A 13456-nucleotide genomic window follows, 5' to 3' on the forward strand; every position below is an offset into this window, starting at 1 on the left:
GAGTAAGTAATTTCAATGGAAATTTCACGGTGTTATACTTAGCTCCTAAGAGGATAGATGACTGGAAACCGCGCAAGGAAGGATTCTCCGATATCTCGGGACTAGAAACATTGAAGAAAACCTCGAAGGATATACAGAGTTCATAGAATTATCAAATTCTTCATTTGCGTAGAATTAACGTTTTTTTTTTAAAGCCAACGCGTTAATATCATTTGAATGAGTTGACAATATTTTTTTATTTAACGATTCTTGCTTTCAAATAATTTTAATCGATGAGATGAAAATATGGTCCATAGTATTCGATATGATGATGTAAGATTACTTTTGACATTAGAGAAAAATCAAATATTTTTATATCACTATTATACTCATGTATAGTAATAACATTTTTAATATTAAAAATGTAACAACGAATTTACAATCGTTCACAAAAAAAATCATCGTAACCAAATAAAACATGCTCGAAATTAATATATCGCGCAATAATAATTAATTAAAATAAACAACGAGATACTCATGGACGTGAACGGTGTACTTAAACGATACATTGGTCAAACAACATATAAAGTTGTATCGTGCGTGTCTCCTAACCGCGACCGCATGATGCACTCGCGTCGGTTGCATTCGCATTAGTAACGAATGCATCGTCGGAATGCGGCTAAAAGGGCGCATAATAATTTCATTGTCCGGCGCTCGAGTTTGCAACAACTTTTTCTGGTTTAAATGCCGAGAGTGGGCTTTACATTCGCTCCATTTCACGCGGCGGCGACGCGTTTTACAACCCGCGAGCAATCCGCGTGCAATAAGTCCGGCCGCGGATAGCGACCGCATGACGCATAACGCGTCAGCCGCAGATGCGTCGGGCAAGCGCAAGCGAAAAAGGCATTTCGACAACGATGCGGGGTCGTGCAATAATTTTCTCGTTCAACGGCCGAACGAGCAGCGAATGCGTTTGTTCTGTTTGGCCGGGGTGTAATTTTCATAGCGAACTCGACATCGGAGCGAATTACGCAAAGTTGCGCATAGTTCGTCAGATTCGTTGCGTTCTCCGATATTATAGATTTAAAATTCCGATTAACCCTTCAACTCGCGAAAAATATATATGTTACTACCATCTTGAGTTCACAGATTAGATTTAAAACACACTCGAACGTTAAAGATCTCTTTATTTTAACATAAACGATATGTAATCTCTTACAATTAAAACTTGGATTAAAGGGAGTAGATATCGCTTGACCAATTAATACGTCAGTAATCCGAAGGAAATTACGAACTCGTCGATCATGCTCGAAGAACTTCGACGAGTAGCTGGTTCGAGAGGTTGCATAGCGTCGGCGGCGATCGAGAGCTCCAGAGGGCGAAGCGATAAAGCCTGAAAGGACTCTCGGGAGAGTTCCAACGCGGTCGCGAGTCCGAAGATTTATACGCAACGTACGGGCAGTGCTAGAAAGAGACAGAGGGAATCCTCTCGCTTTTCGGTGCTTCGAACTTGACGAAGTGCATGCGCCGCGGTCTAGTCGCAACGACTCGAAACACGGACATCTACATACATATACAGCGCGGTTCCCTCCAAACTCACCGCTCCCAAGGGAGACGACGTCTTCCCGGCATTCGAGCGGTAACCGCACACACCGGGGCCGAACGCGTTTAAAGGGAGCGAATTCTACGGCGAACCCTGAAGAGATCTTTCGTCCTGGGATGCCTTCGAGCTGACCAACTTTGAACGACTTTGTCGCTACGAATACATCTCGAGAAGTGACGTAATGACGTCTCTGAAATATATCGCCAACTATTTGATTCCTCGTAACTTCGTCACGTAGGCCCGTCCCCTCGCATCAAATGTTTATCCCTTAGAAAAAAAGATGCTACATTTTTCAAGATTTTAAAAAGGATGTCTCCGATGTTGGAAATAGTTTGTCTTATGTACAGACGTATCATCAAACAAGCTCTATGTGTTTTTTATAAAAATTATATTTGTATATATATGTGTGTGTGAGATGCGCCTTTTTCATAAAAACTTAAATGATAATTTAAACATGAGAAGTGCACGGAAGATTAAAAATGATCAAAAGTATACATTTATAAAGTTTTTTAAAAATTTATATTAATTTTAATTTTGAAGATGTAACTTTACATAAAAGAATCTTATTTATTAAAAGAATCTTATCTCTTAAATAACAAATTAATTTAATTACATTTGAATTATGAACAAAAAATATTCAAATTAGAAATGATGGAATTAAAGACTACAGAATAAAATGTAAAAATTAACTCCAATGTAACTCAATAAGCACATACTTAAATGCAACAATTGGAACTTTTCTCAAACGATACAAGTATATTCAGTAGACATGCTCACTGATGAGAGGCATGCGAATCGTTTATGCGAATCGATGCGTTTATGGCAGTAGCCTTTTGATTGAAACACACATCGCACTCGGTGCACACTTCTATCTCATCCCCGGTTAATCGAGCATGTCGATGACGCCGTATATCGATTATCTGCCGCTTACCGGGGTGTTATCGAAACGCGCTTAATTAACGGAGAACAAACTGCAGCGAGAGTAACGGCGCGAGTCGAGCGTTAATCGCGATGCGAGGAGCAAAAAGACGCAACTGAGAGCAAGAGAGGGAGAGAGAGAGAGAGAGAGAGAGAGAGAGAGAGAGAGAGAGAGAGAGAGAGAGAGAGAGAGAGAGAGAGAGAAAGAGAGAGAGAGAGAAATTGCTTTCGCGTTAATAAATTCTCTTCTTGCCTCCTCTTTTCTTAGCTCCCTACCATTTTTATCAAAAAGATACGTCGACCTTATAACGATGCTTTATTTTACTGTCGAGATACATTTTATTTCGTGCGATAAAACTTTACATTAAATATATATGTTTTTAGCCTTCAACTTTCTCTCGTAGTATAATTTATACGTATATATTCTGCAAATACGGATAGATTACGGTAAGATTAAATTTATTTTAACTTTTATCTCTCAAACATTTCCATTAAACATTTTTAATGTATCCTTCGCTTCCATTCCATAATTCAAGATACGAATTCAGTTACGAAGAGTTGATTAAAATAATACTTGATATTTTCTTTCGGCTTTTGAATTAAACGGAATTAAAGAGAGCGGGATTGCAGCTCTCTCTCTCTCTCTCTCTCTCTCTCTCTCTCTCTCTCGTTGGCTCTTTACCTTACGGATTCATAGTATCAACGGGGATTTAAGGGCGATCTTGTTCGACGACGCGAAGCGGCGCGTAGCCCGCAAAATGGCGCCATTCGCCAAGTTGGTGCCGGCCAACGTAGAGAGCGAATGGGACGTTAAATCGAGATGCTCCTCTCGTGTGCCCTCCACGTAATCCCGCCGCATCCTTGACCCACGCCATCGTTTCCACGCACGCGGTAATTTACCGCGAAACACGCGCGTCGTTACTCAGCCATCGCTTTGTTCTCGGATTTTCTGCAAGTCGACGCTCGCCCGAGACTATTTTTTTGCCTCAAGATCCTTTACGTAATGATCGATAATGACGGCTGGACATGCGCCAACTAATGACTTCGGGAATGGAATGCCTATATTACCTATGTTGCCTATACTGTTATTAAATATATTTGTCCTTATATTGCATTAAATTTATCTTATCATCGAGTAAAGACTTTCGATGCATCGCAATCGGTATTTTTATATCATTTAAATCGTTATTTCAAGCAAACTTGAAACGTATCAGATACGTGTCGTGCAAGATTGATAACATAAATAAATAAAAATTAATTCTTTTTTACAATATAATAATTTGTTTTTTGTATTATTAATCGCGCTGAGGAGGGATCAAAGACGATCCGAAACGTTCGTTCTTTTTATTTAGTTTTTAAATTTGAAGTAAACAACAATCAATAAGAAGGAAGTGTTGTTTCTTCAACTGCGCTGTGGCTTATGCCAATTTTGATTTAATTTGTATTTATGTATTTACTTGAGCTAAATTTCTAACTATTAATTTTAAAAACATAAAGTTTAAATTAGCGTGTCGATGTGAATTCGATACATTTATGATACAATAAATTAAAGATTAATACATTGACAACGAGAGAGAAGGAGAGATGGGATCGTAAAACTGCGTCTAGGTTTATTTAAGGGGAGATATGATGGCCGCTATAATATGATACCATCCGAGGAAAGAAAGAACGAAGGAAGAAGAAGACAGCGAGAAGGGAGCAACGACAAGGGAACAGCCTGCACGAGCAGAAGGCAAGGAGAGTGGTGTAATAACTCTGTCCGTGAAAGCCTCGTCGTGAGTTCATTAGTTCCGTACCGACGCGCCATAATGCCGGTTTAGTCCGCGGTTAGGACTTTCCACGGAAATACTATAGCGCCAGTAAATTCAGCGAGTTTACTCGCAGATTTGGCGTCCAAACGTTCGCATCTCACGCTGAAATATATTACATTATGCATCCCGCCAAATGGTTTCATAAACTAAACTCACATTAGCCACTTTAGAATAAACAGCTGGATTTTTTTTCCCGTGAATATGAAGCTTTTTATTTTACTGCTGTGATATTGGGATTAATTCTGATGATGGGATTAATCTTAATAAGGAGAGAATATTACGAAAGATGAACTAAACTTCAGTGTTTAAAACTTGGAAACTCATGAAAAGTTTTGAAAAGCAAACATATTTCACCAGTTATGTTTCTTAGGATGCATAAAACAACAATTTTTCAATTAAATTGAATAAAAATATTTGAAGCTTGAATTTACGAAAATTCCATCGTATTAATATAAGATTGAATCAAAAGTAGTAAAAATTTTCTGATTTACGTATCTTTATAATTTTAAATATAAACCCAGAACCATACAGAATCTTTCGCATAGCGAAAGAAATAAAGTATGTGTTTTATTTTAAGTTCCTTTCATCGCAAAAATAATCTGCGGATGCGAAAATTTTTTCGAAATAGGAGTCCCTCCAACCAACATGTAAACCGCAAAAACGCGCTCGTGCGAATAGATTAAACATCGCAACAACGTAATCCCATCAGTAACAACGGCACCTATCCTCTCTAGGCTTCTCGCGCATGCGGAGGTTTTCCGGAAACGGAACGATGTGGATCCGGCCACAACGGACGTCATGTGTACGACAGGCTCGACCGCGCGCGTATAATCTCTACATTCGGTCTGCCGCGAGTTGCAGCTGCAATTGCGACGTGCAGTTGCATGCGCGTTACCGCGAACTTCGGCCGAAAGACTGGAGCAACTGGGAAACAAAAAAAAATATACGCGTTTTGTGTTGCAGAGAGGTACGACACCGCATACGCCTGCGAGGGCAAAACGTTGGAAATCGAGTGTGGCGAGGGGAAGCTGATCCACCTGATACGGGCGAACTACGGCAGGTTCTCCATCACGATATGCAACGAGCACGGGAACACCGAATGGAGCGTCAACTGCATGTCGCCCAAATCGTTCCGCGTGCTAAACAACGAGTAAGTATCGCACGCGCCACGTTTGTATTTCTGTATATTTGCTGTGACTGACTTTATTCGATTTGCCTTCAACATATCCCTTTGATCTATTCCCCTGGGAATTGCCGCAGGCAGAGCTGACCGGGATAATTTAGCGAGAGATAAATACATATCCGTTTAATTGCAAAAGAGAATTGATATTGAAAGAATGCGCAACACACAAGCCTAAAAAAGAGAATTTTATGTAAAAAAAATATAAATAACTCAATTCTTCATATTTCAAATTATTTTTTAAATTGAAACTGAGTAATCAGTATCAAAATAAATTATGTACTTAACGTCTACGTTTTTTAATTTTCAAAATTAATGTTCAGTATATATTAGTACATTCATCATTTTGACAATCGAAAAATCATTATATGAATCACTATATATATAAAATATTGAAAAAGGAATTTTTTACATATTTGCTAACGATCAAATATAAGATTCATAATAGAGAGAAATTGTAGAAAGACTAATTAATTCTTCCATTGGCAAATGCAATTTTTAACAAGATAACTGTTCCATAAAGCGGAGAATGGATTTTTTAAATTCTTACAATTACGGAAATTACTAGCAGAGATAATTATCAGAAACTCTTGCTGAGGCTACATATCGCCAATTGATCTCAATTAGTTTTTAGAACTCTGTGAAAAAGAGACAATATCTGAAGACAAGCTCGGCAAACATTTCAAAGTTCTTTATCATTTTAAAAGAATAATATCTCTAAAGAATAAAATATTTTTTAAAATCTTGATATAATTAAGATGTATAATTGCTATATATTTTGTCGTGTTGCCATCGCTTTTTCTAATATAAAATATATAATACGTAATAAATATATTAATCGGATATAATGAATATATAATGAATATATAATCTTGCAATATAAAATAATATTCAGCTCTGCTTGTGAGACGCTAATCGATCTCTCGCAAATGTTTAAAAGAAATAGAGAATAATAAATAATATACAATGTAATGTATTCGATTAAAAGAGATTGATGCGATCGATAGATCAGACTTGTTATTGAGCAATCAGCTGTTTTCTAATAGAAAAGTTTATTGAGAATTTTTCGGAATTTTAACATGACATTTCATGTCATTATCGTGAAATATTTAGTTTTATATTTCATTAACGAGAGTGCACGTTTATGCTACAGTCCCGCGATATTTAATCTTGAATGGAATCTCTCCGCACAATCTATAGCGAACACCGATTTAACTTTATACGCTGAGTGAACATATGTGCTATCGAACAACATTTGACCTATGAAAATTGTATTCAAGCATTTCTATATCCGCTTCAAACTATAAAACGCATTGATTGATTAATTAAATGACATCATTGATCGGCAAAGCAATTGAGTAATCTTTTTTAATGTGCGCTAAATTTTAAATATAATATATTTAATTACATCACGACAAGACAGATCTCTATCATTCATCATCGATCAATTCATTCTTTGAATCAAAATAATATTTTCGCGAGGGATCTAATGAGCGTCATTCCCATATCTATCTTGCTATTTTTTTCTTCAAATCAACAAAATGGAGCATAAATTAAGAAAAACGAATAAGGGAATAAAATCATCGGCTGAGAGACGCGAGGTCGGTGGCGGACCGCTTCTATGGTCGAGTGAACTGGCCAATTGCTGGACCATTGAAGAGCGCGTCTCACGACGGATCGGCTAGGAAGAATCGCAGCATCAGCGATAGCTTCGCTATCACGGTCCTCGCGAGAATCCGCCTCGCGTTTCTCGGTCTGTTATGAAAAATATGCGCATCCATTAATTCTGGAGATCGATTACACAATGTTTAGTTTAAGAGTTGAAAATGCAAATAAATTTATCAATATCGTTATTAAAATGATAAAAAAGCAAAATAAATTCACCAATTGTGATAATCGACCTCCATACAAAGATTATACTCTGAAAAGCGTAACTAGGATCGATTAAAAGAAAAATAAAGTTTGAGAAGAAAATAAAATATAATTTCATGTGTATTATATTAATATATACACACATACATATAACATATTTGTTAGATTAGAATATTTCTTTAATTTCTATACTTTTATATATTTATCATGTGCTTCTCTTTAGAATAAGATGACATGTTAAATAAACTAGAAAGGAATATCTATGCATTCACCTAGTTACGCTAATATTTATTGTCGGACTTTTTTCATTTTCGTGGATCTGATCATTTTACAAAAATTGCAACTGTTCCATGGAAAATACATATTATGATCATGTTAAAGAACGCGAGATATTTTTTACGTTTTCATCTTTTTCGATAATAATTTAAAATCTGTTGTATACTCTTTGCAGTATACTGTATATATAGGATACAAAAATATTAGACTTTATATAAAATTTAATCTGATTATTACAGCCAATTTTTTCGTGGAATAGTTGATCTATTTAAAAGGTGTAATAGATCCCCTCATATTCGCATTAGACATATTCTTCAAACTTTTCAAACTTTTATCTTTTTCATTTATTATTATTATTTATCAGTCCATATCTACGCACATGCAAATTATATGATGAGATATTCATCTCATAATTATATCCAATATAATCTTTTTATTAAACAAGAAGAGATAATTATATTTAGCATAAATTATGCAATAAGAATATTATGTGACAGGGTATATGGACCAAATATATATATATATATATATATATATATATATATATATAATATTTATTATTTAAAACATGATATTGGCAAGCAGCATCGATTGATTGATTTATGAGAAAGAGTGAGAGGAGGAAAGAGATGTATAGACAAAGCTACTTTTAACAATTTCATGTTTAATTCTCATAGTTTTATTTCCACTAATAGGACAAACAAAATGTCAATTTTGATTAATCAATTTTAATTAATGAAAGCTCTAAGAATACCTCTTTCGATAAATTCATAAATTAATAGGCAATTAATTTCTATAATTTTCATGCATAATGCGATTATTCACTATATTTATTATATATTAGTTGAGGCAACAAATCTCTCAGTGAATTATATTAATTATAATAATTAATTCAGCTAAATTTTTGATATATATATATATATATATATATATATATATATATAAATTTACTAGTATAATCTCTAAAACATAATCAATATCTATATATAAGAAGAACTTTTGATAAATTTTGAAGCTTTTGAAGATATTTTATATATTTAAGTGATTGAGAGAAATCTCTTTCTTGGATTACATTTTGCAGAAAGTAATTAAACAACATTGTCTCATACATCAATATATTTCACATATATTTGATTTATTTTAAAAAGATAATAACGAAACATTATTTGGATTAACTTATCGTTCATTCAATGATGAGTCCAACATTCTTTTTTTCCTCTTTCTCTTTTTCTCATCTCACAGTAATTTTTTTCAAATCGATATGGAAAGATGAACGATATGATCGGTCATATTTTTCTCATTAATGACGAGGTAACGGAAAAATTCATAATATTCACATCCGATTTTCAAGCGCTATTGATATCTCTCGATGCTCATCTGCATCAAAAAGAGAGAAAACTCGATTTCGGGAAAATTTTAATTTTCTCGCGAAATGATTCTTCCCCTCCTCATGCGCATCGATATTGGGATAAATTATTATCGTTGCGATCCCATTTAATGCGCGATTCGCTCGTTATTAAAATCGTTGTTGCATGATCAATCGATGCTTTTGCCTACATCAGCATTTTTTCACGGAATCATTTGAGAATCAGCAAATTTATCGAATCGGACATTCGAAATCATCGACATCAGTTTAATGTTTTTTCGCAACTTTTTTTGTACTTAATATTTAAATAATAATTACAGAATATGTATCTCGCCATGTTGAAAGTTTCTATTATAACAATAGCTTGGAGTGATAATATTATAATGTCGAAATTAATTGGCGAAATAATTCTATAGATTGTTGATTAATGCTTCGAATAATTTATAATAATTGTTAAATTGTTACGTGACATATACGGTGTTATTTGAGAAGTATAAAATGAAAGAAGAATTTATTCTCGTAATATTTTTTAAACTACGTATATGATAAGAGAATTATATTCTATGAGATGTAATAAATTTCACAATTATTTTATTCTTGATTACAATATCGTATTCTGCAATTATCCAAACAAATCTTTATCTTGATGCAATAATAATCAGAATTAAATTATTCGGGGTTGCGAAGAACTGATTCGATAATCCGATTGAGCCGAATTAAATTGAACTTGTCGCCGAATACAATATTTCCGTTTATATTACTTCGTCGTTTGTTTCGTTTCTTTTTATTGTGTCTCGTTATTAACAATTTGCGACTCTTTTTAACGCAGGATGTTTAAAACAGAGTGATTTTTTCCTTCCGCAAGCATGTTTGTTTATTTGTACATTTGATGGGGCAAGATGCTTGGGTTTTACCTGGTTACTCCTGAAAATCCTATTAACATCCTCATCTCATTCAGTTAATATAATCGTATTAATACATTGTAAGCCGATTCTAATAATTACCAGACTGGTAACTATTATAAAAATAGTACAGTATCTATAAATAGAAGATATATTTGATAATTAGAATATTAAATATATAATAAAATGGCTTATAATGCATTAATTAAAATATGTATTATGTGTATGTATATTAATTATTTAATTAAAAGAATTTTTTATGGTATTGGTTAAGGTATAAACAAAATGGAGCAAGTATATCAAATGCAAACAGCTATATATTGTAGATTAATATAATTAAATAACTAATTATATAACTATATATAATTATATAACTAATTAAAATTGCTTAATTTAATGATTATTACACTAATTGTGTTACATTTGATATTATTTCTTTCCTCAATTCGTATATAACATTTCTCTTGCTCGTTGGAGCGCGTATCGATATTTAATTAACATTATTGATACACAGAAATCCTTGAACATATTTCAAAACAAACTTATATAATGATATATTAATTGGTGTATTCAATACATTAGTAATTAAATTAAATATTTATTTTAATTCTTCGCTTGTTTCTCTATCAAAAATAAAAAATCAATTAATGTATTTCTATATTCTTTATATATATGTATGTGTATAGTTCGCTTTATATTATATAAATATTTGATCAGTTTTCAAATAATATCTTTTAATGTGTTTCTACATGTTTACGAAATGTTTTCATAATTCCTAATAGTATAAACATTGATATTCATGATTCAATGTAATCGCAGAATTTTTACAAAAATACGTTAGAAACAATCATTTATTTTTCATACTTGTGTATTCCATAGTTAATGTATGTAACAATAGCAATTTCCGCAGCCAACTAATCTCTTTTTAACTTTTCCTGACTGAATAATCTCACTATGAATATACAGATAAATAATTGCTCGCTTGAAAATAACAGACGCATAACCATCAAGGAAAAATATACAGATATATCCTGCACTTTAGATCACCCCGGGTTAGGAAATTTCTGCGCGTTGTACCTGCAAATAATCGAGCACGTAGCGAGAGAGAAACGGGTCAAAATCATTTGGGAATTCCGTTTAATCGCGCTGCTAGCGAAACCAATTGCGGATTAACCGTCTGCTAGTTGCAACCGGGCTAAAGCCAGGGAGAAGAGGGTGCGGAGTGTCAGCGTAAAGGCTGCGATAGGCGGGTATGAGAAGAGGATTCACGTCCGAGATTACGATTTAAGTGAAATTGGTGGATAACGGGGTGGAGAGGGGGTGGTTAGCGAGGGGGATTTTAGCGGAACGATTAATGAAATTGGATGCTGAGCCGCCGCCGCCGCTGCTGTTAAATTCAGTTCACCGCGATTTAGCGTAAAAAACGCATCTGCATTATGCTATACGTGCATTCGTCATTAAAATCATCAAATAAAACTGTGTCAGAAACTGTGTGTATGTGAACGTCATATCTTCTGAATACGCGACTTCTGACGTTTGAATTAGGCGAGATATTTGTGAAGCACTTAATCAGATTAAAATTACGCACACTTTGAATAAAAATTTATTACTTTGAATATTATGCGTTTCCGTGTAATTTTAAATGTTAATATTTAAGCGCATTATAAAAGAAGAGGATTATTGTTTTCAATTATTACATTTGATCGCGAATTGATGTGAAGCCAATATAAAAACGAAATTCTATTTCTAGATATTTTTATCGAACTAGTAATTGGCATAATCATTAATTGATATATTAATTGATATATAATCATAATCGTTACCTCTAGTTATTACGCTGTTATAAATTCTTGCGAATTTGAGATAAGTTATTATTATTCATTTCTTATACTAATCTGAGAGAAATTGTCGCTTAAATTCTATAATTGATAATTGATAAACAGAAAAATGATGGAAATCATTTTCTAATAATAGAAATAATTTTTTTCTACTATATCTTGTGCAATAAGGCATGTGGGTTTAATTGTAATGAAATCTCTCGCTGAGATTGACCACTGAAATTACTTTTTTTTTTCTTTTTTTGTCCTTTATTGTTCCGTGAAATAATATCATATTATGTGATATATGACATATAGAAATTGCAATTATATTGATTATTTCTCTTTGTTATATCTTTTTTTTCTTTTCTCTTCGAGTATAGTCTAGTGGAAAATATTTATACTCTTGTAATGTAAAACATTTCAAATTATTAATAGATAATATTTTGTCTTATTACTACAAAATTACTATAAAATTTTATTTTGCTTTATGAGATATTTATTGTAAATTATTTATACGTAATTTAATATTATAATAAAAATTATAAACTGATAGATTGAAAAACTTTGCATTAAAATAATATATATTCTTTTATACTATACATAATGATATATTTTTATATCATTTCTATATCATTTCTATATATTTTTATATCATTTTTATATCATTTCTAATTTTAAATTGTTTAAAAAATATAAAGGAATATATATACAATTTATAATACATACAATATTTTTACAATAATTTTTACATATATTGCAAGCGTATACTTGATAACGTTTCATATTTTCAGACTTTCATAATAAAAACAAATAATTTTTCAATATTAACCTTAATGCATTATGAAATCATTTATTTCATTCTGGATATATTTTAATTTTTTATTAAATTAAAAAAAATGAATATAATTATTATCGGCAATAGAACCGATCTGGTCGCAATATACAGTAACATAATCAATTTAAAGATATTAAAATAGATAAAGATATTAAATAATTTTATAATTTATTACATGACCGATGAGAGCAATTTTATATTTGATTAATGATCAATTGATGAAAAATCATTATCCTAATAAATTTAAAAAAGTGATTTAAACAAAAAATTTTAAATTATAAATGTCAATATAATGTTAATTATTCCAATGCTCCCCTAATTTATATTTTTTAAATTATCATAAGAATTTTTATATTTTTGTATTATTAAATTTATCTTGGATAATATTTGGATTTTTGATCAAATTCCCCGGGTCGCATTATAGAGGAAAACAATAATTATACCGTTATAAAATATTATCGTGAACTGACGTTTATTGGTAACGAAACTTTTGTCCCGCTCAATAAATAAGTTATCCTTCACGTAGAGAATGAAGAGACTAACTGCTAATAAAATGATCGTTCCGACACAAGTTTATCCTTCATCTTTTAGTGAGAATTTTTTTGTAATGGAGGATGTTCTCCCCTATTATTAAAAGTTTAGAGAACTTTTCTTTCATCGGCCATAATATTTTATTGGAGTAATCGACGCCGGAAACGAGATTGACGAATTGGACGAATTAATCCATGAATTACTAACGATTCAGCGTTCTTTTTCTACTGAAGTTGCATCGAGCGCGATTTGTTATAAATAACAAATGATCTGATATAAAAAGATATCGAAATAGTTTAATTTCTTTACGTTTTTTACCTTGTAATTAATGCAACGAGTTCAAAAAGAGTAATCATTCATTAA

The 13456-nt window shown here is 32.4% G+C and overlaps 1 protein-coding gene across 3 annotated transcripts in view; it reads left to right on the top strand.

Moving 5' to 3' along the window:
• LOC105248296 (latrophilin Cirl) overlaps positions 1 to 13456 on the top strand; it is a 320478-nt gene that overhangs the window by 269619 nt on the left and 37403 nt on the right. For all 3 annotated transcript variants that reach the window (XM_025409009.1, XM_025409010.1, XM_025409013.1), the window contains one exon: positions 5275 to 5461. In XM_025409009.1, coding sequence (XP_025264794.1) covers positions 5275 to 5461 — 187 coding nt within the window. The remainder of the gene's footprint in view (positions 1 to 5274; positions 5462 to 13456) is intronic.

This window comes from Camponotus floridanus, unplaced genomic scaffold (genome assembly GCF_003227725.1).
Source record: "Camponotus floridanus strain SB8 unplaced genomic scaffold, Cflo_v7.5 scaffold10, whole genome shotgun sequence".
Classification (NCBI taxonomy): Eukaryota; Metazoa; Arthropoda; class Insecta; order Hymenoptera; family Formicidae; genus Camponotus; species Camponotus floridanus.